We start from the raw sequence: 27,357 nt of genomic DNA on the forward strand, positions 1-27,357 counted from the left end.
ATCCAAGATGAATTAGAGCATTTTACTGTATCAGACAGTAAAGCAGTGGTCAGAAAACAACAAGAGAAGGTGGGATGATAAAAGGACATAGAAGTCAGCATGAAAGGGGTCCTGTATGGCCATGTCGTGGATAATTGAGTGTCAAATCAAATAATGACACTCACAGATTGTGCTGGTAACACTTTGAAAAAAATAGGAATACAAGGGTCTCTACTAATATAGATAAACACATGAAACAAATCAGGAAGGGCAAGCTCTCCTAGAAGATGTCTCGAAGTATTTCTATACAAAAAGTTAATTAACTTTACACTGAAGAAACGATGCAGACATCCCATTAACCAAATGATAAAGTTAACAACACTGGTGTATAGCATAGCAACATTTCTGTGGCAGCTCTGCCAAAAATAAATCTATTAAATCTAATTATGAGGAAACAAAAATAAACCCAAGTTGAATGGCCTATCTCTTCAAAAATATTAAGGTCATATAAAACATGGAAAAATTAAAGAATTGTTCCAGACTAAAGAAGGGTATAGAGTCATGGAACTGAATTCAACATGTAACCCTAAACCATAACAGACACTACTGGGCAAATGACAAAATCTGAAGGACATCTGGGATTTGATGACATATTGAACTGATGCTAAATTTCTGATGGTGACTATACTGTGGTTATGTAGGAAACAGTTCTTATTTTTAGAAAATACACTTTAAAGTATTAAGGGGTAATGGGGAATTACGTCTGAAACTTTTTCTCAAATAGTTCAGAAAAAAAATGCTGATATATATAAATAGAAAAATAATGCAAATATGGTAGTGTTAACAGTTGGGATAGAATGGTGAAGAATATATGGAAATTATTATTTTTGCAATTTCTCTGCAACTTCAAAATTATTCCAAGATAAAAATTTAAAACATAGAATCATAATAAATATACCTATTTCCTTATCCATCTGGTCTGATGTTGACTGTAATTCTTGCTGTTCTGATGACTGTGTAGGCGAAGAAACTGCTTCAGTGGTTGTAGTCTGACATTCTGTTTCAGCTTCTCCTAACTCTCCTTCAATCATACTAGTGATTCCACGTACAAGGTCTAGCAAACAGTGGAATGCCACAGACATAGCATAACCCTCTGGGATAGTTGGGGGCTCAACTTTGTCCAACATCTCTAGGCTGAAATTATGAAAAAATCAGGTATTTAATGAGAAGCCAAAATAATGAAAAAATATAAAAATCTATTTCCATAATTTAACATTACAGAAATTAAGATTAATAGCAAAAGTAAATGGCCACCGCTAGATCTGCTTACTTTGGAGAATGGTCCCATAATGGTATTCTAAGAAACTGATTTAGAAAAGTTAAGGCCTGACCAGTGTCATAACTGATAATAATAATAGTTTATTTTTTGCCTCTCGCCCAAGTTGTGCCAATATTAACTGTTGACATCAGAAAAATAAACACATATACAGAACAGAAAAAGACAGATTACAAACCGTCTCAAATTTTGACTTCAGTGCTTTCAAAATAAGGTGCTATATAAAAGGGTAATAAACAAGGACCTACTGTATGTCCTATAGCACAGGGAGCTATACTCAATATCTTGTAATAATCTAAAATGGAAATGAATCTGAATATATATATTCTTTGTGTATGTACATATACAAATATGTTTATGTGCATTACTGAATCATTTTGCTGTATACCTGAAAATAACACAATATTGTAACTTAACTATAATTTTTAAAAGAAAGTAAATAAGGTAAGGTGCTATAAAATCAAATCAATACTATAAAGAAGAAAAGATGTTTTCATACTAGGGAAAAGCATTGTTGTGAAATAGCCAGCTCATTTGTCATCCTATCATCTTAGATACAATCTGTCAACAAGGTAAGATAATATTTAGAGCATCCGTGTGTCACATTCAAAATTTCAGACCAAGTTATACTCCATTATTTGGAGAAGGAAATGGCAACTCACTCCAGTATTCTTGCCTGGAGAATCCCGTGGACATAGGAGCCTGATGGGCTACAGTCCAAGGGGTCGCAAAGAGTCAGACACGACTGAGCAACTAACACAGATACTCCATAATTAGCACATAGCTTTCAGAAGGAAAGATGAAAATCTTCTGTTTTAAATCATAAACAGGGAATTGTCATTTTAAATTCCTTAAAACTGGAGAAAGAATAATTCAGTGAGGGGAGAACTAATGGATATTCACATTAAAAAACAGCGGTGTTGGAGCCCTACCTCATACCTCACTGACTCAAAATGAACCAATGACCTAAACGTAAGAGCTAAAGCTAAAAACTCTTAGAAGAAAACACAGGCAAAAATCTTTATGACTTCAAATTATGAAATGGTTTGTTAGGTATGATACTGAAATCCACAAGCAAAAGAAAAAACAGATGAGCTGAATTAATCAAAATTGAAAATTACTGTGTTTCAAAGGACACTATCAAGACAACGAAAAGACGATCTACAGACTGTGAGAAAACTTTTTCAAATCATATACCTGACAAGGGACTAGATCTTGACTATGTTAAGAATCTCTACAACTCAATAATAAAATAACAGCTCAATTAAAAAGGAGCAAAGGATTTGATAAGACACTTCTCCCATGATGATATATAAATGGCCAATGAGCAAATGAGAGGGATGCTCAATGTCATCGGTCATTAGAAAATGTAAATTTGAAATACAGTAAGATAACACTTACCCACTAGGACAGCAATAATCAAAACACAATAACAAGTATTGCTGAGGATGTGGAGAGATTTAAATCCTCATACATTGTTGGTGAAAATGCAAAATGGTATGGACATGTGGGAAAAGTTTGGCAGATCATCAAATAGTTAAACGTAGAGTCATTATATGACCCAGCAATTCCACTCCAGGCATATATTCAAGAGAAATGAAAACATATGTCTATGCAAAAACTTGCAGGAAAATGCTCATAGCAGCATTATTCATAGGCAAAAAGTGGAAGCAACCCAAATGCCCATCAACCGACAATCAACAAACGTGGCATAATCATACGGTGGACTATTATTCAGCTACAAACAGGAAGTACTAATACAACCTGTAACATGGATGGACATTATGCTGAGTAAAAGAAGCCTGACACAAAAGAGTACTATATGATTCCATCCATATGAAGTATCCAGAATAAATAAATCAATAGAGACAGAAAGCAGATTAGTAGCTACTAAAGTGTAGGGAAAGGAGATTGCTGACTGACTGCTTAGAGATATGGGATTTCTTCTGGAATGATGAAAAAGTTCTGAAATTAGATGGTGCTTATGGTTGCCTAACTTTTGAATATAATAAACTCATGAATTGTAAACTACAAAAGGGCAAATTTTATCTTGTTACTTACATATAAAACACAACTGAAATAATTAAAAATGATTATAAGAAAAGCAATTTCCAATCTCAAATTCTAAAGGTTTCCTAATCATAATCAATATTAGATAAGGTAGGAAGTTTACAAATATGTAAAACTCAGAATAAACAATTTAAAAAACCTATATATACCTATGATTTACTGAGCAATTACTTTTAGTCTAGGACACTAAGTTTTTTTTTTTAAGGTATCTTATTTAACACATCACAAAAACCCTGAGATACAGACAATGAATCTGCAGACAGTGACACAGTTATCAGCAGTTTTTAACTCAACTCTGACTCTAAAGCCTATCAATTTAACCCCTATGTGCCACACTAAGTATTTTAAAATTTAAGTAATCAATACAATCATATTCATATTCTTGATCAAGATATTTAAGCTCACATAAGGAAGTAAAGTTTATGTACTTAATCTTTCCCAGGACAATTAGCATTCAGGAACCATATAATAAACAAATCAGTACCAAGCATCTTGTTAGACTGTTCTCAAAGAATATGTCATCTATTGGGAAAATGCATCTAAAGCAGATATAATACTCTAAAGATCAGAAAGTAGAATTCCCAAATTCTATAGTATAGACTTTAAGTGCTAGAGTAGTTAAAAAAAGGTAATTTATACCTGTTTTTATTTATAATTCAAACCTAAACAAAGCCCATACTTTTCTACCTCTCTGTTTCACTGCTATTAAAACTATTACACAAATTCCACTTTTAGATAAAATGTAACCCATTTATCTAAACATTTTTAAATTAAGTTCCAGTTGCAAAAACTGTCACAAGCCCAACTTTGAAGGGAGTGTAATAAATCTCAAAGAATATACTTCCATCAATATTATGTAAAAACGACTTCTGTCTATACGTCACTTAAGTTTTCAAATTATTACACACTTAAGTCAATAAAAGAACTGAATACACAATTAAGACTTATATGCATGGCTTCAAAGAAAATTCATTGGAGAAGACTCTGATGATGGGAAAGACTGACGGCCAAAGGAGAAGGGGGTGGGGCAGAGGATCACTGACTCAATGGATATGAAGCTAAGCAAGTTCCGAGAGATAGCTGAGGACAGGGAAGCCTAGCATGCTGCAGTCCATGGTGTCGCAACAGTTGGACACAATTTAGTGACTAAACAATAACAAAGAAAGCAGTGAAAATTATATTATACTAATCCTCACAATGAATGAATGAAAGATACCAATTCAACACCTAAGTCCCGATGTGAACATACCAAACCATTTACAAAAGAACCCCCAATATTTTCTGGCTATTTATGATTTCAGAAGTGAGTAATCTCAGTATCTATAGCGCTAAAAAAACCCAATAAGAGCAACAACAATAAAAAACTATTTATGTGTTCTCTTAGAGATTTAGCTCAACCTTGTCTTAGAGATTAAAAAAAGATCAAGTGAAATAAAATGCTCTACTCAAAATAATAATATTTAGTAGCAGAATTAGTTAAAATCCAAGGCTCTTAATTGATGAGGCTCAATAAACAATTTGTTTTAGAATCTTATTAATAAAAAAGCAATTCTACAATTTGGCCAAATACTTACTCTCCTTTCATTTGTTTTTATTTTTCTTCCTGTATTATTTATCTTCACTCTTTCCTTTTAATTGTGTCTTTGCTTAATCTTATTTCCTCAGATATATCCTTTCTGTTCCTGTCTTCAGTGTGGTTACTCTCTATGCCCTTATAAATTGCTTTTTTTTTTTTTTTTCAAACAGTTAATCACTACCCAAGGTGATACTGTATGTTTGTATCTTTACTGACTACCTCATTCACCAAAATATCAGGTCCACAAGAGCAGCAATTTTGTTCTGTGTTGGGACTGTTTCAGTTTAAAAAAATGGCCCAGAGAAATGAGTAAGGTAAATTATTAATATCTCCTTCACTGCTAGAAATCTGATTTTTTTACAGCTTGATATTCCAGTACACTGGAGTATACACCAGGGGCTTCCCTGGTGGCTCAGCTGGTAAAGAATCCGCCTGCAATGTGGAAGAGCTGGGTTTGATCTCTGGGTTGGGAAGATCCCCTGGAGAAGGGAACAGATATTCACTCCAATATTCTGGCCTGGAGAATTCCATGGACTGTATAGTCCATGGGGACGCAAAGAGTCAAGACACTACTGAGTGACTTTTACTTTTTTACTTTCTTTTTACTTTTACATTCACTCCAGTATACTCAAATTATTAGTCTTTACAGCAAAGCAAAGCATATATGAGACATTTAGTAACTTTAATGTCTTTTAAATGACTAAGAGTAACAATATTTCAGTCTTCCATGATTCTTTACTTTTACAATTTCAGGCAAAATAAAAAGATGCACAATGAAGTATCATTGTGATAACACAATGCAGGCTGACACACCACATAAATTCATGATTTAAACTAGTCAGAGATTCTGCTTCATACTTTCAGTCTTGATTTACTGTCATTGGAATACTGTTTTAATTATGCATATCAACTGCAACTGCTGTTTAGTCGCCAAGTCACGTCTCACTCTTTTCGACCCCATGAACTGTAGCCCACCAACTTCCTCTGTCCATGGGATTTTCCAGGCAAGAATACTGGAGTGGGTTGCCATTTCCTCCTCTAGGGGATCTTTCCAACCCAGGGATCGAACCCAAGTCTCCTGCCTGGCAGGCAGATTCTTTACCTGAGCCACCTGGGAAGCCCTTATGTGTATCAGTTACTCAAAAATATATTAATTAAACTGCCTCACAGTTAACTGTGGCAATGTTAAACATATGTAGTAGTGCTTGCTTTATCTATGTAAGCACTAAGTTTGCTATTTCAGTTCATTAAGGTTTAAGAAAAAATCAACAATACACAGCTGAATATGTAAAAACTGTTGTTAAACTGAAAAGGGCTAATAACAAAAATTTTAAAATAACACATGTGGAATCCATTAAACACTTTAATTAATTGAACTAAAAGTTCTGTGTTAAACCCTTAAAGTGTAGTCAGTTAAACACTCAACTGTTTTCACATATAGAATCCTGAAAGGTAGATATATCACTACTCCCATTTTATAGTTGAGGACGCTGATATTTTTAAATAGGTAAACTAATTTGCTGAGAGTTACTCAGTATCAGAAGACCTAAGCCCATAAGGCCTGAAATCAAACCACACAGTTAAACTGAAAAGTCATACAGAACAAGTGAGTAAGTCCTTAAAAAACCACATTGTTTTATAATGCTGTTAACTGTCCTCAAGTAGAACAAAAGAAAACAAAATCCAGTCATAGATAAAATTCTCAAAAGATGACAAATGAAATTACTTCTTAAATGTTAGAAATAGTATGTTTAAAATTTTAAGTATAATGTAGAGAGAAATACCTTTAGTATAAAATATAAACCCCATTCCTTACAAAATAATGCAACTACTACTTACTACGTTGCTTTAGCACTGCCTTGTACTGTTACAGTCAGAATAGGTATCCAAGTTCCTCTGTATTCAAATGCCGGTAGCAAAGTAACACCTCCACCAATCCCCAACATTCCTGAGTTAGCTGGTGCTGAGACAGGGCCACCTGAATTGTTGTTACCTGTTAGATAAGGGAAAGCAACCAAAGATACCAATTTACTTAAGTACAAATCTGTAATATTCAAACACCTGGTCAGTTTTTTAATACTATGCTTTAAGAATGGATAATGCACAAATAAATGAAATTTATCAATCCTGTTTTGGTTACTAGAGCATCTCCTGGTCTCCCCAAAACACCATTTCCTTCTTTATATCAAAAGTACTAATAACTAAAAATACTGACAAACACTGTAACATATTTTTGTTAGATCACCTTTTAGTAGAGGTAAGAGTAAAGAATAAAAAAAGACCACTAATCAGAAAGTAAAAAATGAAAGAAGTTAAAGGGAATAAGAAGTTATACACTGATTTTCAAACTTAAATTATGTTCACCTGTTTTGTTAAAAGAAAGACTGACAGATACCACCTTACTAGTAACCACACTCTTTAAAGAGAGGCACCAAATGAAGATGCTTCTAAAATGAAAATTAGTACCTAAACTTGTGTTCGTATGTGATAAGAGGAACTGAAAGTATATTAGAGAAGAAAATATATTCTAGAAAGAAATAAACACAGCTACCTCAGTGTGATCAAATTACTCTTTAAGTGTAAGTCTTTATACTTATATAAAATATTATAAAGAAATATTATACAATATTATAAAGTAAACATATATAATACACTTAGGTAACCCAAATTTCTCTAGTCAGAGGATTTCGATCAGTATCCTCTCAGAATAGTGAATACTGTAAATTATGGCAGGATATAAAAACCAAAACGTGACTCAGCCTTTACCAGCTTGATTTGTTGCAGCAGGACTTCCGGTGGGAGGGACAAGAAACAAAGACTGGATGAAAGAGCCCAGTGCGTTCACAATATCACGGAAAACCTTGGTGGAATGCTGTTTCATGTCATAGGACTGGCAAAATGACCTGTAAGATAATTTTAAATGTTTCTAGAGAAAATACATATTAAAATTTTTAACATTTTTTAATAGAAAATAATGGTGGTCAATCAGTCTCAATGCTATGCTTAAAACTTCTTCATTATACTTGAGTGACTTTACTAACTCTGGACAAAGGTTCAGAATGAGGTCAGTGTCCTAAAAAAATTATCTTGGTTATATTAACTCAGTAAATTCAACTGATAGAAATCACTAATCACATTTTTGTCCATACTTACACCCCTCTATTTACATACTATATACAATTTTCTTTGTTTAGAAATCATTATTTGGAAATAAATAAACTTTCCCTAGTAGCATAAATATTAACCTATCCATTTAACAAGATATTGCTGAGGTTTTACCTCAACAACTGAGGCTGCACACAAAGTCTATGTATTGATTCCACTGCAACAGCTCGTAGCCACTGTGGTTTATCTGCATCCAGAAATTTCACCAGAAGTGACAGAAATATTTCACATTCAGTTACCTAAAAAATATAAGATTTTTAATAATATTTCTTTAAATCTAAGAATAAGTTACATTCTTGTTCTTAACTCAGTCCTATGGACAAACCAAATACAACCTTTTAATTTTAAATAAATTATGATCCTTAATGGGCAGTGGAGAGAAAAAAAGTAGTTATATACGGAAAAGATAACAGTAAAAGTAAGCAGTGTCTCTCTAAATATATCCTCAAAAACTCACCCTACTGATCTTCTAACTTGGTTAATCGTTTATCCCTATCCTTTAGAAAGCACAGTGCGCCACCAGGCTGTGCTCATTCCTGGAAGACAGCATGTATCGCGTATGCTCAAGTACCCTTCAGTACACAAAAACATTCTTCGTGTGATCTTATGCTGCTTAAGAAACAAACAGGCAATAAGCCAAAGAATGTTTAGCATATATTTTCCAGTAGGAAAACAAGAAGGAACTTGTGGCAGTTGACAGGTGTAAGTGTATATAATAAAGCACTCAGAACAAGGCTAGGTACACGGCTTTATTAACTACTAGCTTTAACCTTTGGTATTAAACCAACCCCTCTGCAAGCTGTCTGTAAATCAGTAATGCCATTTAAAGCATATTCCTGACATTATTCATTAAATGTTTGGTAACTGAATGAACAAACAAAAAGTAACCAGTTTATTCAAAGGTTAATGAATTGTTTCTGTTATATATTTGTTGAGGACACACTGGGACCTCAGGAGGTAAGAATGAGCTTGACACTGGTTGCTAGGCCAAACTGAATCGTACTCCTACACCAAGGACAGCAGGTTAGTGAATGTTTTAGTTGGGGTGCCCCCAAATGATTGAGCATAATGTGGGGCAAGGAATTTTGAGACTAGAGTAGCCCTCAGGATTTTAGCCCAAAGTCTCAGCAGCTGGTATTTTCTAATGACTTTTAGGTAGATGCTTTAAAAATAGAACACTATCATGAGGATAATGCAGGAGGAATAACTAAAAACAGTATAATCCTTAGACTGCTATGACTGGGAAGTCACAGGCAGGTTTGTGACTGCCCTAAACTTGATATGGTTGAAAAGCAGTAGGATCTTAAGTCACATGGCTCAGCTTCTTTATCCACCAACTTTGATGATAACAAGCGAGGTAATCTTCTTACAAATAAAGGATAAAAGAACCTGCACCTTGCTGAGAACTCAAATGAGAAAAATGAAAAGAGTAAAAACATCCCCTAAACATGGCAAAGTGACATGCAAATATACACAGTGCTTATTATTTTTCTCTAACTAAAACTACTCCCTTTCAGTTGTACCTACTGAACAATTTAACATGAGTAGGTCCTTCAAAATGTATACTATCTGTTTTAGAGTAAAAGTGGAATTTAAAAGTGGTGGTAGAATTGAAGGCTCTTAGGTTATGCAGCCAGAAAATAAAGGCTCTCAGAAACATCAAGTATATCAAAGCAAAATGAATTTTTAAAAAATATTTATTTGGCTGCATGGGGTTTTTCACTTGCAGCATGCAGGATCTTTAGTTGTGGCACATGGGATCTAGTTCCCTGACCAGGGATCAAACCCGGGCCTCCCGCATTGGGAACCCAGAATCTTAAGCCACTGTATCACCAGAGAAGCCCCATCAAAGGAGTTATTAATGTTACAAAACTTGCCTTGAAGAGTCTTCTTTCATTTCCTCGCCTATGAAAAAAGTGACTACAGTATAAATTAAACACTTTTATCCTGTAGCCACTAAAATCTTGTGATCTGGGCAAAAGGGAGAGCCCTTCTCCTGAGGACTGGAGCTTTGTTCTCATTTCCTCCCTCCCTGCCAAGAGTGAAACTCTGACCAGAAAGCTAGGAGCTGGGGACAGTGACCTGCTCTCAAGGGTATCTGTGGAAGGGGCCTCTTATGAATCTAAGTCAAGTCTTTCCCCCAAGAGGCTACACTTGTATGAAACAGGTACCTATGGCCCATGTCCAATTCTCGTGGCACAAAGGGATTTCGTGAACAGCATCGTACCAGCATGAAGGGTGATGAATGTTTCCGAACTCCTGGAGTCCTTTGGTACCAGGCAATAACCAAGAAACAACTGATGTTTAAGATGAATCAAAGTCATCCTGGTGGATATTCTCATAGAAATATCACATGGATGTCTGCTAGGGACTCAAGTATATAAGATAACTGTATGCTTAGAAGACAATGAAAAAAGTCTTGGAGAATATTTAAATGCAAGAGTCTATCTACCAGGGGCTGTTTAGTGTTAACAACCTTATAGCTAGTAGATTTGTTAGTGATAAGATCCTTTGTGAGAGAAATATATATATATATATATACAGAGGTGGAAAATGAACTTCCCCAAGTCAATTTAGCTAATATGTTCCTTTTTAAAAGCACTAAGTCAAAGGCAGAAGAGAGATATACTAGACACTAATAATTATGTTTAGTAAATTCCTTAAAGATACCTGCCTAAAAAAAGACATCTGGGCATGGTGCCTAAGCATATCAAAGAGCAGAAGAGCACCTAACTCAGATGATAGAATGTGGAAAGAACATGGTGTACTGGCTACATTATATCTGTACCTGAATGACTGGAGCATTCCTATTTCTTCTAATCACTCTAGACATATTAACAGAAGATGAGTTATCTTCACACTCCTGAGCTACTAGACAGAGTAAGATATAAGCTAATGAATACTAGGGGAGAACACTGCTTCTTCAGTGTAGTGGTTCCCAAAGTGTGGTCCATGGACCCCTCAGACCATTTCAGGACATCTGTAACATCACACTATTTTCATAATAACACTAATGTATTACTTGCCATTTTTAATGTATTGAAACCTGTACTGATGATTCAAACCAATGGTGGAGTGCTTTAGCAAGATTCAAGGAGTAGCAGCAAACCATACTAGAGTCACTGTCTTCCCCATTACATACACTCAGTAAAATTAAAAGGTTCTGTTTCACTTAAGGATCACAAGTACAATGAACAAAAATAAAATAACAAATAAAATACATGTTATTGATAATTTAAGCTACTGATTAAATTATTTAATCAATAATAAAATCGACCATTGATCTTATTAACTCTGACTCATACACGCATGTATTTATAATTTTCTATGTATCTGTCACAGCAAGTACACATGAAGTACTTTTGCTGTGTATCAAAGTAAAGCGGTTGTCTCAAGGAAAAGTACAGCTGCAAACTGACCTAGTCACTTTTTTTCTCCTATGGAGACCATTTTAACTAAAAGAGTACAAGGCAAATTATGACTAATAGACTTATGTATACTGTAGACATTTTCTCAAAATTTAACAAACTAAGCTTGTCACTTTTGGGGAAATAACTGACAGTTTTTATTGTAAATGATAAGATTCATGCTTTCAAACAAAAATGAGAATTTTGGAAGACTTGTATCTGCTACTATGACCTGGGCAGCTTTTTAATAATGGAAGACTTTTCTGATAAATGGTTGCTGATATTAACATTGATATTAACATGTGTGATTTCTGGTAGTGTACAGAGTGTTAACATTTGGAACATCTGCTCAATCATAACAAATGATTCATTGGTGAAGGACACAACAGAATGATGCACCAGATGAATCAATGAATTTTAAAGTAACAGGGTATAAAAACGTAATATAGTTTCATATTTTTCACCTTTCAGAAAGTGTCACTGGTTCAGTTTGGTACAATATCAAAGACCAATGTATACTATTATCTGAAAATGCCTTTAAAATCATTCTACCTTTTCCAACTATATACCATTCTGAGGACAGATTTTCTTTATATGCTTTGACCAAAACAACATACCACAAAATAATGAAAACAGAAGGAGGTAGGAGAATCCAGCTATCTCTATTAAGACAGACATTAAAGAGATTTACAAAAAGAATATAAAACAATCCTTTTTGTTCTTTGGAAAATGTAGGTATCTTTTGAAAAAATAAATGTTTATGTTAACATGAAATGGGTTTTGCTATCACTCAGGCAATTTTTAATACAGTAAATAATGTTAGAAATAATCCCCATAAATGAAAGCACCTCAATATTTTTAGTATAAAGGTATCCTACAACTGAAAAGTATAAAATTACTACTCTGGTAGGCCTTTTAGGAGATGTATCATTTCCAAGTTTAAATAAGGACAACACAAGAGAAATAGAAGAATCCCACACAAGTCACATATCTGACCCCACAACTCCCACACTTCTAACTTCTGACCTTGGAGAAACTATAACATTTGAACTGCTCACACCAGTGAGCCAACTCTCAACCTAACAAATTCTAACACTGAGGAATTAATGTCCTATGTGAAGAATTCATCTTTGCAACACAGTCCAAGAGCTGCCTTGTTGCAAAGGGACGTTTCATCAGTTCGTCATCACTCCCAATTGAGGAGTGAAAGACAAAAGTATGCTTTCCTCTTCATTCAAGCAGCAGGATCTGATCTTTACTGCAGCTGGCTGTGCGGTTCTGTCTCCTCCTTCCACCCCTAAACCAAGGAGACTAAGGTCAAATCACAGAGACGGGCAGAGGACCAGCACAGGCAACTTGGCCTTGGCAAGAGGAAGCCATGAGAACGAAGAAAACAGTGAAGGATAAAATGCAGTGAGGCTGACAGCTTGGGTTTGGGGGATATAAAAGGATTACTTAACATCCTCGCTCTGCAGCTAACAAACTGTATGATCTTAGGCTAACTACAGAAATATCCTGAGCCTCATTTTTTCATCTGTAAAACAGAAATACAAATGTCTGCTCTATAGAGTTGTAGTAAACTCCAAATGAATTAATAAATGTAAAGTACTTTGTAACATCCAGAATATATTCATTCAATAACAGAAATTTCATCCAAAACTGAAATTACTAAAAATAAGATTTCTGTAGCTCTGAAAGTCACCAGATGAACTGCTAGCTAACAGAACTGGTGGACAGAAACCAAGTATCTTAGTCTGCTCAAGCTGCCGTAACAAAACACCAGCGTGGCTTAGTGAAGCGAAGTCGCTCAGTCGTGTTCGACTCTTTGCAACCCCATGGAATGTAGCCTATCAGGCTCTTCTGTCCATGGGATTTTCCAGGCAAGAGTGCTGGAGTGGACTGCCATTTGCCTCTCCAGGGGATCTTCCCGACCCAGACAACAGAAGTTCATTTCTCACAGTTCTAGAGGCTGGAGCCTGAGATCAGGGTGTCAGCTGGTCAAGGTTTGGTGAGCACTCTTCCTCGCTTGCAGACGGCTGCCTTACTGCTGTGTCTTCACACCGCAGAGAGAGACCGCTCTCCAGCAACACTTCGTATAAGCTCACTAATTCTATCATGGGGATCCTACCTTCATGACCTCATCTAAACCTAATTATCTCCCAAAGGTCACATCTCCAAATATGTTCACAATGGGGCTTCAAAATATAACTTTTGAAGGGATAAAATTCAGCATCAAGTTTCATAAAAATAAAAGATAATTAAGCTGGTAATTCCTAATTTGGGAACAGAAGTAAAATGTGAATTCAGCATTTGTCATGGTGAAGATGTAAGAAGGCTGCCTTATTGTGGAGAACAGGAAAAATACTGTGTTCTCCATTACAGACTAGTGGATATGAAAAGGAAAGGGAGAAATGTCTTCTCTTCCTATAGCCTTATCTTAGTTAAAACCTGCATTTTAGAGAGGGAAGAGAGAGAAGCCCTCCCAAGACAACTCTGATATATTTAGGGAATCAATAGTGAAGTGACATATATTTGGTATAGTCACAGATAATAAACTCTCTGCATTTGTTCATCAGGGAAAGACTTCATTTCTCCTTCAATTTTGAAGGAAAGTTTTTCTGGATATAGTATTCTTGACTGACAGTTTTTCTTTCAGTACTGTGAATATATCATCCCATCCTCTTCTGGCTGGCAAGGTTTCTGCTGAGAAATCTGCCGAAAATCTTATGAAAGCTCCCTTGCACATGAACAGTCACTTTTCGTTTTCTGCTTTAAATGTTTTCTTTATGTAAAGTAATTAGCCTCCAACTAATAAAAATAAATGAAAAAAAAAATTTAAAAAAAGAAAATAAATAAATAAATGTTTTCTTTGTGACTTTTGACAGCTTGATTATAATGTGTCTCAGTTTGTTTCTTGAATTAATCCCCCCAGTGGGAATTTTTTGAGCTTCATGAATTTGTATGTTCCTTTTTCAAATTTGCAGTTTCAGCCATAAGTTCAAATAGGCTCTCTGCCCCTTTCTCTCATCTAAAACTCCCATAATGCATTGTGAAATAATAAGAAACATATATGTTGGTCTCCACCCGATTTTAGGAGAGCTCCTAAAACCCTTGTAAATATAGGTGGCTAGGACCATTTTTTGTTCCAACAACTGATCTCTGACCCAAGTTCCTGACACAGAACTTCTAAAACCCTTGGAATTTCCTGGGTAACAGGATTATCTTTTGTTCTAATGAGGCAACTCTCAGTGAACTCTGGGATAGAGCTTGGTTACCAGAGAGACTAAGCCATGATTAGAAAGCCTGGTACTTTCATCCCCACCCTCCATTCTCTGGAGTGGGGAGATGGATGGAAATTGAGTTAATAATCAATCATGCCTACATGATGAAACCTCCATAAAAATCCCCAAAATATGGAGACATCACCCTATGTATCTTTTCATCTGCCTGTTCACTGGCATTTTAAAGTCCTTTGTAATAAATCAGCAGTAGTAAAATGTTTCCCTGGGTTCTGTGAGTCACTTTATCAACTTATCAAACTCCAAAAGAGGATAATGGGAACCTCCAATTTGTAGCCAAGTTACACAGAACTAGTTGGTAACCTGGAGATCCACTACTTGGGAATGGCATCTAATATAGGGGACAGCCTCGTGGGACTGATACCTTAATGCATGGTACATGCTAAGTCGCTTCAGTCCTGTCTGACTTTGTGACCCTGTGGACTGTGGCCTCCCAGGCTCCTCTGTCCATGGGATTCTCCAGGTAAGAATACTGGAGTGGGTTGCCATTTCCTCCTCCAGGGGGTCTTCCAGACCCAAGGATTGAACCCACGTCTCTTACGTCTCCCACACTGACAGGCAGGTTCCTTAACACAAGCACCACCTGTGAAGCCTTTGCTAACTCTGGTAGATGTCAGAATCCAAGTGAAACATAGGACACCTGGCTGTCAGAGAATGCTCAGTGTGGGAAAAATATTCACACATTTGGTTACAGAGGTATTGTGAGTGTGAAAGTAACACAGCGTATTTTTCTTAGATGTGCACATATTGGTCTACTTGATGCTGTCCCATAGGGTCTGCTCATTTTCTTTTCTTTGGCTCCTCTGACTTGGTAATTTCAAATAACCTGTCTTCAACTTTGCTCATTCTTTCTCTACTTGATCCAGTCTGCTATCTTCTTTAGTGAGTTTTTTCCAACTGAGTACTGTATTTTTCAAATTCAGAATTTATTTGGTTCTTTGTTAGTTCCTCTCTTTATTGATAGTTTCATTTTGTTCATATGCCATTTTTCTGACTGGTTTTCCATGTTCTTTCAGCTATCAAAGCATCTTCATGATAGTTATTTCGAATTCTCTGTTGGGCAACTCACTGATCTCCACTTCTTTATTTTGGCTGTGCTGGGTTTTTGTGGCTCTAAGTGGGCTTTCTCTAGCTGCAGCGAGCAGGGGCTACTCTCTAGCTGTGGTGCACAGGCTTCTCGTTGAGGCAGTTTCTCTTGTGGAAAATGGGCTCTAGGGCACGTAGGCTTTAAAAGTTGCAGTGCACAGATTTGGTTGACCCCAGCACGTGGAATCTTCCCAGAGCAGGGATCAAACTGCAGTCCCCTGCACTGGCAGTCAGATTTCTTGACCACTGGACCACCAGGGAAGTTCTGATCGCCATTTCCTTAATTTCAATTCTATAGAATTAGACAGTATAGACAATTTCTATAAATTTATCTTCCTCCTTTGGGCCATGTTTTCCTATTCATTTGTATATATTCTTATTTTCTGTTCAAATTTGGGCATTTGAAGAAAAAAAAAAACTCTTTATTGTACAGGAAAAGATCTTTATCAATCAGCCCAGCTAGAGATTTTAGGGTCCCCTCCAGCTGCTTCTGTCGAAGCGTGCTCTCTGGGTTTGTGTGTGATCTCCAATACTTGGCCACATGATGAGAGGAAGTGATTCATTGGGAAAAGACCCTGATATTGGGCAAGACTGAAGGCAGGAGAAGGGGACGACAGACGATGAGAAAGTTGGATGGCATCACCAACTCAATGGATATGAGTTTGAGCAAGCTCCGCGAGTTGGTGATAGACAGGGAAGCCTGGTGTGCTGCAGTCCATGGGATCGCAAAGAGTCAGACACAACTGAGTGACTGAACTGAACTGAACTGGTATCTGTGTTATTCTATAATCTCCCTGGTACTGTAGCAAGCCACAAGGTCTGACTTTGTTCTCAGCAGACCCCTGGCAGCCAAGTATGTTGTGGCCTTTCTTGTCAGTGTCTTAAGAGTCAGGTAAGACAAAAATCAGTTCCTTGGGCAGTACCCCAAAAGTAAGGATATTGGTTGCACATTTCACCCTTCTTTTTTACATGAAGGAGAATCCATAAGTTAGGAATTTTCTCTTGATCATACCATGCTATGCCAGGGGTGGGACAGGGTATGGCAGTAAAGTGCACTGGGCTTTCTTACCCACTCTAATGAACTTATCTTGGCCTTAAACTTGACTGGGGTGCTATAATTTCTAAGCTTGGTTTCTAAAGTTCACATGAAGGCAATCTGTTCTGTATATTTTAAAGTTGGTGTCTCTGTAGGGGAGAGAGTGCCTAGAGCTTCCTATTCTATCACTTGTCACTCCAGTTTACATTTTTTTAAGTTTGTTTGTTTAAGTTTGTGGACTGAGACAAATTGTAAACAAATACAATACAGAAAATACAACAACTAACAGATATAAGCTTTCCATCTTTAGAGAAAATAATCTACCTTTCTTTAACTTTTAGCAAATGCTGACAGACCTTTCCAAATTTCTAAAAGTAAGGCTCCCTCCTAGCTCAGTAGGTAAAGAATCTGTCTGCAATGCAGGAGACCAGGGTTTGATTCCTGGGCTGGGAAATCTCTTGGAGAAGGAAATGACAACCCACTCCAGTATTCTTGCCTGGAAAATCCCATGGACAGAGGAGCCTGGTGGGCTATAGTCCACGGGGTTGCAAGAGTCAGACACAACTTAGCCACTAAACCACCACCACCAATCAACATAAAGACTCAGAGAATTTCTCTCCATTTTAACTGTATATAATTAGACAACAAAGTCTTGGTTTATCAATTAAGTATAATTATTGGAAATTATATCAAATACTTACATTTGTGGGGAACAATGATTGTAATTTTTAAAAAGAACAAAATAGCCCAAGCCAACAAAGATGAGTACACCAAAAGACTCTCAAACCCTTGGCACCAAACCCTGACAATTCACAGTTCCCTAAACAGCAACACATTCTGAAATGACTTAATTTCCTATAGCATTTCCAAGCAATGTATTAAATACCTTACAGATATATCTCATGTGGCCAGAACTAATTATAACTACAGTGCTTATAAAGATTATTTCAAAATGCATTTTACATAAACGGATTTGGACTATGAAAAGAAAATCTATGGTAAGTGTACCATAAATATAGAAAACAAATTTTCTTAACATTTCCATAGAATTTAGTATAAACTACTTATACTATCTAATAGTTTATAATGTTGGTTATCGCTAACATTTAGCATACTGACTTTTCACAGTAGATGATCAATAACCAATTACTTTGGTTAATTAAAATTAAGGATATAAATTTAAAGAATTATAAACTGCTGAATTTGACTTAACATAAAATTTTAAAGAAATATATCATACCATTTTCTCTGAAAAATATTATTTAATATTTAAGAGTCAATCATTACATAGAATTATGATAAAAAATATCACAATATATCTTGCATCCAAAAGTGTATGCAAAATAGATATAATATTGGACTGAAAATAAAAATTAATTTCTAATGCTACACTTCACCAAATTTTATAACAGGTCATATGTATGGTGGTATTAAAAAAAATTTGGCACTGGCAGCCTTGAAGAGAAAAAAAAAACAAGAACTAAGAAAACAATGAAGCGTAAAATGCAGTGGGGTTATAGAGTATAAAATACCACATAAACACAAGAGAGCTTCAAGAAAGGAAAGAATGAACTTTCAAATACCTTGGAGATTACCTATAAGTACTCAAAAAAAAAAAGAAGTCTGTTTAACTGAAGTAGCTAAATACACTATAATAAGATCTTGTTTTCAGGAGAGGCTTCATGCAATTACACACACAAACACACATGAAAATTAGCACTTACCAAAAGACTGTAAAACTGCTTAATCAGAACAGATACTACTCTCAGCAAACGCATGCAGATAGGAAAATACGGTTTTTCAACTGGCGCTGGAGAAGATGAAGTGCTGGAACCTTGTCTGAATTTTATATTTGGAGAAAAGAGCTTTATCACAAGAGGACATACTCTTTCTTTGAGGAGGAAACTAAATTCCTGATGCTATTTGCAAAGATTAAAAAATAAGAAAGAAAGAAAAAAAAAGAATTAACTTACTTTGTACTTAATGCTTATAAAAGTCTCACAGTTAATAACAACCTTCAATAATCAGTATGAATAAAATTATAAGTTTATATAGTTTATTTTAAAGTTTACACACAATTCTGAAATTCATATTCCTCTTTGAGAATATAAGATCAAATGAAAATATTTCAAGAAGTTTTAAAAAGAACTGAAATTTTAAAAAGAACATTTAATAACTGTGGAATTAAAATGATGTTAATTACTAGGAATTTTAATTTCGGTAGGACACTAGCAATTCTAGCAATTAAAAACATAAAAAACAAAAGAAAATAGATTTTACAAATTCAAACAGATAAAGCATTTAAACAGGAAGCTGAGAGGAGAAAATTTGATTAATAAAGTAAATAAATTATATAATTCAGATTTTATTTTGTGAAGATAATTCTATTCACACGCAGATTTATTAATTAATATTTTGTTCTAATTAGATCACTTGAACAGAACACAATGAGTTGATAAAAAACACAATGACAAACGAGCATAGTTATTTTAAAGTCTGGGAATCTTACAGAGAATTTTTAAATTTTACTTATAATTATGGCATATTACACAGAAAACCTCCCTTGTTAATTCCCTCAATATATTAGCCAAAAGTAGTCTTATTATACTGACAAAAAAAGGTCCAGTCTACGGTCAATGTTTAACCTCAAATACAAAAATTATTCTGTTGTTTTAACCAACCCAGTTTCACTGAGGCCAAGAACAAAGATACAAAAATAAAAAGCAATCAATCCAATCCTTTAATCTTACAAAAAAGGAAAGATAAGGCACAGAGTAGTTTTTTTTAATTTGTAAAATGTATTTTTTAAAAAATCAGATTCATTCAAGAAAAAATACAGGTTTACCAGCAGAAAAAAGAAAACATAGAGAAGATAAAAATAAGTTTTTCTTAGTATCTCCCAGAGATAAGTTAGCGAGTCACTGTTGACTCTAAATATATGTCCTTCTAGATTTTAAATTCATTTTAATGTATGAATCCCCCCCAAAATGGGATCTTATGAAGGGTGTTCCTGGTGGCTCAGCCGCAAGCAATCCGCCCACCACGCAGGAAACACGAGTTCAATCCCTGGCCCAGGAAGATCCCACGTGGCACGCAACAACAAAGCCTGCGTGCCACAGCTACTGAGGCTGCATGCCCTAAAGCCTGTGCTCCACAAGAGAAATGACTGCAGTGAGAAGCTTGTGCACGGCCACGAGAGGACTCACTGCAACTGGAGAAGGCCCACACACAGCAACAAAGACCCAGTATAGCCCCCAAAAAACAAATTTTAAAAATAAATTTTTCTTAAGTTATGTGATTTGAAATTCTACTTCCACATCTATAGCAGTTTCATTGACTGAAAAAATGAAAATCATACTTAAGTCCATTTTCATACTTTGCTAAAAGTCTTACATAATAGTTAACTCATAAATATTTCAGACAACTCCTAAAAGTTTCATGTTAACTTTTTCCCCTCACTATTCAACTACAACTGTGTTTCCTAAACAAACCCCATCAATCTATACTCCATCTCCATTTAAACAACTCTCGTTATACACATCATGATGTATTTATCTGTGGCCAAAGCAAACACTGCCTTTGCAGTCTTACCAACTTTCACTGAAGGACCTGACATAACTGATTCCTAAAAGGAAAGCTCAAATGCATTCCCACCTTTCTGGCCTCCATGGTCTGAGTCTCTCTCGTATGCTCATCCTCTCATGCCCAACTGTTTAACAATGAGGTTCCTCAGAACTCCAGAATGCCATGTTATCGCCATAGGTGATCTCGTTCACTCACAAGTTTATAACTTGAGCCCAAAATCTTACTTTCAAGCTCAAGATATATAAATCAAACTACTATTCTGTGTACACTTGGGTATCTCAAAAGGAGTAAGTTCAAAACTGAACATACTACCCTTTCTAGCAAAAGTTCTGCTCATAGAATATTCTCCATAGCTCAAGCCATAAAGTCAGAAGTCATCTTTAATAAAATATAATTAGTTCTGTAATCACTCAGTTCCTTTTGAAGAAGGTAAAAGACTGCCTACTTCCTCACACTTCAGTGCTTTACTCAGCATTTACTGCCAACTGTGTAACATGTACCAGGAATCGTGATGTTCTTCTTCAGTCGCTCAGTCATGTCCACCTCTTTGCGACCTCCGTGGACTGCAACACACCAGGCTTCCCTGTTCTTTACCATCTCCCAGACTTGCTCAAACTCATGTCTGTTGAGTCGATGATGCCATACAATGATCTTATCCTCTGTCGTCCCCTTCTCCTACTGCCTTCTATCCTTCCCAGCATCAGAGCCTTTTCCAAAGAGTCAGCTCTTCACATCAGGTGGCCAAAGTATTGGAGCTTCAGCATCAGTCCTTTCAATGAATATTCCGGGTCGATCTCCTTTAGGATGGACTGGTTGGATCTCCTTGCAGTCCAAGGGACTCTCAAGAGTCTTCTCCAACACCACAGTTCAAAAGCATCAATTCTTTGGTGCTAGCCTTCTTTATAGTCCAGCTTTCACTTTCATACATGACTACTGGAAAAACCATGGAATTTTCCACAGTTTGTTGTGATGCACACAGTCAAAGGCTTTAGCATTGATAATGAAGCAGAAGTAGATATTTCTCTGGAATTCTCTTGTTTTTTCTATGATCCAACAGATGTTGGCAAAATGATCTCTGATTCCTCTGCCTCTTCTAAATCCAGCTTGTACATCTGGAAGTTCTCGGTTCATCTACTGTTAAAGCCTAGCTTGGAGGATTTTGAGCATGACCTTGCTGGCATGTGAAATGAGGACCACTGTGTGGTACTTTGAACATTCTTTGGCACTGCCCTTCTTTGGTATAGGAATGAAAACACCTTTTCCAGTCCTGTGGTCACTGTGAAATTCAGGGTTAAGCTCAACTTTGTCCCTGCTCTTATAGAGCTTATTTTCTAAAAGAGAAGGCAGATCCTTTCTTAGAGTCACTGCTCTAGAATATTCTTTTCCTATACTACCTATTTCTCTCAACTAACTACTCTTCATATTTCAGATAAAAGCTTCACAGCCTTCATTCATCACCAACTCTCCCCTAGGTTTGGTACCTATGTTACTCATTTTCGCAGCACTTTTTATACTTTTCCCTCATCCCACTCATCACAGTTTATCATCCAGTAATGTGTTTCTTCCAATTAGACTGATAAGCACAATAAGGGCAAGAATTTTATGTATCTTATTTAAATACTGAATCCTTTGCACTGAACACATCACCAGCAGACTGTAAAGTATTTGTAAATTCTGACTGGATGAGTGAATAATGAGTGAATGAAAACAAATATTTATCTCTTGAAGAAAACTTCATAGGAGCATTTTTTAAATTTATTTTTAATTGGAGGGTAATTGCTTTACAATATTGTGTTGGTTTCCACCACATATCAACATGAGTCGCCATAGGTATACATATGCCCTCTCGCTCTGGAACCTCCCTCCCACCTTCCCCACCTCATCCCACCCTCTAGGTTGGCAGGGAGCACTGCATTTGAGCTTCTTGCTTCATAGAGCAAATTCCCACTGGCTCTCTATTTTACATATGGTATTGTACATGTTTCCATGCTACTCTCTCAATTCGTTCCACCCTCTCTTTCCCCACTTCGTCCACAAGTCTTCTCTCATTTCTGCGTTTCCACTGCTGCTGTGCAGATAAGTTCATCAGTGCCACCTTCTCGATTCCATCCAGGTTTCTTTCATGTCTTAGCTGCTGTAATACGGCTGCAATGAACACTGGGGTACATGTGTTTTTTTCAATTACAGTCTTCTCAGGGCATATGCTCAGTAGTGGGATTGTTAGGTCATATGGTAGCTTTATTCCTAGTTTTTTAAGGCATCTGTAGGAGCAAATTGATGCTTTTGAACTGTGGTGTTGGAGAAGACTCTTGAGAGTCCCTTGGACTGTAGAGAGATCCAACCAGTCCATCCTAAAGGAGATCAGTCCTGGGTGTTCATTGGAAGGACTGATGCTGAAGCTGAAACTCCAGTACTTTGGCTACCTCATGTGAAGAGTTGACTCACTGGAAAAGACCCTGATGCTGGGAAAGATTGAGGGCAGGAGGAGAAGGGGACAACAGAGAATGAGATGGTTGGATGGCATCACCAATTCAATGGACACGAGTCTGAGTTAACTCCAGGAGTTGGTGATGGACAGGGAGGCCTGGCGTGCTGCGATTCATGGGGTCGCAAAGAGTCGGACACAACTGAGCAACTGAACTGAACTGAACTGAGGAGTAAATTTTAGGATCTTACACAAGGTAATTCTTTTTTCTCCTCTGGATTATAGCAAGAAGAATAAAGTAGAATAGATTTATTTGGGGCACAATAAATCTGAAACCATTTTTTCAAATCTTTCCCTACAAAATTAGAAAATGTAATTCAAACAACAGAAATTTCTAATTCAAATTCATTTGCCAATTCATTCACTCATTTATTCAAATATTTATCAAATACCTGCCATAAGCCGGACACTATTATAGGCAACTGTACAACAATGAACTAAGTCCCTGCCTCATAGAACTTACTTTTTTATGAGGGGAAAAAATAGACTAACTCATGTACAAACACATGTGTCAGGAAGTAATCAGAAAAATGACAAGGAGTCAGAAAGACAAGGGTGCTACCAGGAAAAGAAGCTGCCATTCTGCAAAGCGTGGTGGGGAAGGTTTGTCTGTTATGTTGACCATTGAGTGAAGTCCTCAGAAGGGGACGAGAACAAGCTACACAGGAGAAAAGCATTCCAGGCCCAGGCAGCAGAAAGCACAAAGGCCTTCAAGCAGGAGTCCACTTGGGTCATTTAGGAACAAAGATGACTGTGAGGCTAAAGGATGAGGACACTCACAAACTATGAACCCTTAGACAAGTTAGTTAACCCTCAAATTCTTAGCTTCCTCCTAGGTAAAACAGGAATAATTGGTACTTCAGGTATCTGTGAAGATTAAAGACAGTATGATATGTAAGGAATTTGGCAAAGTTTAGCACGGAGTAGGCAGTCAAAAGTCGTATAAACTGACAGTTGTAACAGCTACAAGACTATGAATCAAGTCATACCTTAACTTCCCCTACACTAACACAAGAAAGGGAATCCTCAGTTAATACTGTCCAATACCACTGAAAGCACTGAAGAGTTATCTAATATGGACCAAAAACTGTAAGCCATGTAGTAAAAATTTCAGTACTGACTCCTGGGCTAAAGGGTCTTCTACTTTGGTGGCACTTGATTCACTTGTGTTGTCGATAAGAGCAAAGATCAAGTAGCTGATCTAGGGAGGGGCAGCATATTAGGGAAAGGAGATGGAATGTAGTTAAAAGTTTCAAATTTTAGTTCAAGATCTGCAAATAACTAAAGAACCCCATGTAAATCACTGAATCACTTTTGGACTTTAGCTTCTTACAAGTAAAATGAAAAGTTTGAATTCTTTCTCACTTTTCCCCCATCAACTGTTTTGAAATATTCTGCACAGCACATTAAATTTATTAAATAAGCATTGATGACTTTTTTCCATTTAAATTATGTAAAAGCATACAAACAAAAATTAGCAACAATTTTTAAGGCTTTTAAATATTATAAAAAGAGCTCACATCATAAACATTATAATATATATAATTATATATAATTATAAACATTATAAAAAGAGCTCCTTCATATACCCTTAGATTGGGAAATGCTTGACCAGACAGACTCTAGGGGTTCCTTCTAACATTAAAATTTCAAAATGCTTGGGCACAACAAAAGTTAAGATAACAATAGATTATTATGTCTAAAGTCTGAAGCTATAATTTTTTGCATCTTTTAATGTAGGGGAAAAATACATCTTGCTTTCTTGAAAACTATCTGTGAAAAAAAGGAAAGATTAATTTTGTTGCAAGATACCACAAATGGCTTACTTGTAAAAAGACTTGTGGAAAATCATTCAGGACTGATTCAAGTAATTCAAGGCCAAATGTTCGTGTCATTTCTGTCATACCTACTAGCCAGTAAGGGGCATCAGCATTAACCAACTGACAAAGGTCCTAGAAAATAAATCAAACAATAAATAAAAAATAAATAAAATATTTCACATGCTGGAATGCAATGTCCTTTTCAAAATTCATAGTTCATAAAAAATTCTTTGAAGTATCTCTTTTTATCAGTAGGTTTTATATCTTAGAAATTAAGTACTGATAATTCAAATTTTAATTAATTGTATAGTTGCTTATGTAAGTAAACTTAATATACAGAGTAGAGACAAACACTTATTCTAACATTGTTTTAAAGACTCTTTAATCAAAATGCATAAAATTTTTAGTGCAGGTTAATCTTGTTTTATTCATGGTAAGTAATGTAAAAATCAGGTGTTTGTATATCATGTTATATCAGATAGAGCAGAATTTAAGTAAATACTTTAATTCTTCTATTAAAGGAAGTATTTTATATGACTAGTCATTCCTAATATAGCTAGTTCAGGATTTCACTCATTTTATTTCCTTAAAGTGAAACATAATATTTTATCATGCTAATTAGGTATAGACGCTCTTTAATGTTTTAGACAGATATCACATGCTTTCCAAAAGTTCTTCACCACTTAGTTTTTACAAAAGACCTAGGTTAGCACCTATTTTCTTTAACCAGGAGAAAATCTGAAGGTTTTCAATTTTCCTTAAAAAAGGAAAAAAAGACAAAAATGAAAACCATGTTCCGTGTTTGTTTTGCAGGCAGCCCATAACAGAGGCGGCACGCACCCCCAGCAGCAAGAGTGGTACCTTCAAGTTCTTTCTCTCGGAACTATACTCAGCATCTCCGCATCAAGCTGCCAAAGCTTTGAGCTGTGTGTGTTTGTGCTTTATCTTGATTTATTTTGTGCATTTGTTAGGTAATTGTGTCCTAAGGTAATTGCTTTTTCATTTTAGGCATTTTGAAGTTTCACAGAAATGTGCTACTGGCAGATGTGCTACTCTGGAGGAAACTTGTACGACTTTTTTCTTTTAAAACCTATACTACTTTTTGACACTTTAAAATGACAATGAAAAAAAAACACTTAAAAAATTAAATCAGATACAAGATTCCAAAATCAAAAATTCACACAAAACTATACTCTATTATAAAATTACACTTATCAAAGTAACTACCTGGAAAAGCATATATGCATCTTTAGCACAAGGTTTGAGGGTACTGACAGATCTTCTGTTACTATTTCCTTGGACTAGTACTGGTTGGTCTGTAATATCTGCAATCAAAATAAGAAGGGTTTTAGGATTTCATAGTGTTTTTAATAAATCATATACACTATCTAAAAGGTATATTGAAAATAAGAATATATTCACAGAATTATAAACTTTAAGTTCAGAACCATGCCTCCAAAATGGAAAAAAAATTGGGAATTACATCTTTATACATCATATCATAAAAAAACCACTCTTCACTATCTCACATTCATTTTAATAAGCTTATTATCTTTGTCCATACATATGATTTTCCTAGTGCCCCTTTCTCTAGTCCTTTTATTTCATGGATTTGAAACCCATGTCATATTTGAATGTACCTTTAAATATCAAACATATAAATATTTCCCACAGTTAATTCCTCTATAATCTCACCATTTTCAAGAGAATTAACTGTTTGATCTGCCATTAAGTACTATGCCAGTCACAGGTATTGACCAGCTAAGAGTCACCTAGAGTGGGGCTTCTGAATTTCTTTGAACACTAACAAGATGCTATTCCCTGTAAGTTATGGCAGCCTGTTTCAAATAAATCTTGACTAATGACTACTTGAAAAGGAAGAGGTTTTAAATATTTTCTACCTTATTAGAAAGTATGAAGTGTAATATTAGACACACAACCAGAACTATCAATTCAGAAACTGTATTGAGATTATGGTATATAAGACATTCAAACTGGAGAACTGCTCTGTTTTAACCTCTACGTCTAATTCCTTTATAATTCAAACTGTTAGAATTCCACCTGCATTTCCCCTTGGAAAAGTGAGACAAAAGTTAGTGGGAATATTTTAATAAACAAATAGATGAAAAATGCCTGAAACAGAATGTGAAAAATTTGACCAATGGTTAAATTCAGATAAAGTGAAGTAATTATTACAGTAGGCAGAACTATCATTATTTACTAGTATTGCTATTTTTTTTTTTACCGATATTACCAAAATAACACTAAATGATATGAAAGACTGTATGATATCAAGAGTTTAGGGGTGAAAAAATCTAAAAAAAAAGTTTAATCTTTTGTTTCTTGACTCCATAAAACAGACAGGCTGCTCTTGATTATAGCACCTCATGATCTTTTCAACTAATTATGCAGAGAATTTTTACTTTTCATCGAATAAGGATAGCAAATAAAAAAACTTAAAATTTATCAAATTATAAAAATTATAACAGAAACAGAGTGTCTATAAACTCTGT

At 35.6% G+C, this 27,357-nt stretch overlaps 1 protein-coding gene across 6 annotated transcripts in view; it reads right to left on the reverse strand.

Moving 5' to 3' along the window:
* MON2 (MON2 homolog, regulator of endosome-to-Golgi trafficking) overlaps positions 1-27,357 on the reverse strand; it is a 113,917-nt gene that overhangs the window by 57,448 nt on the left and 29,112 nt on the right. For all 6 annotated transcript variants that reach the window (XM_020891350.2, XM_020891349.2, XM_070454670.1 and 3 more), the window contains 7 exons: positions 26,072-26,169; positions 24,851-24,976; positions 18,679-18,873; positions 8,241-8,365; positions 7,728-7,864; positions 6,801-6,954; positions 938-1,173 (listed from right to left, as the gene is read on the reverse strand). In XM_020891350.2, the coding sequence (XP_020747009.2) occupies positions 938-1,173; positions 6,801-6,954; positions 7,728-7,864; positions 8,241-8,365; positions 18,679-18,873; positions 24,851-24,976; positions 26,072-26,169 (1,071 nt within the window). The remainder of the gene's footprint in view (positions 1-937; positions 1,174-6,800; positions 6,955-7,727; positions 7,865-8,240; positions 8,366-18,678; positions 18,874-24,850; positions 24,977-26,071; positions 26,170-27,357) is intronic.

This window comes from Odocoileus virginianus, chromosome 24 (genome assembly GCF_023699985.2).
Source record: "Odocoileus virginianus isolate 20LAN1187 ecotype Illinois chromosome 24, Ovbor_1.2, whole genome shotgun sequence".
Classification (NCBI taxonomy): Eukaryota; Metazoa; Chordata; class Mammalia; order Artiodactyla; family Cervidae; genus Odocoileus; species Odocoileus virginianus.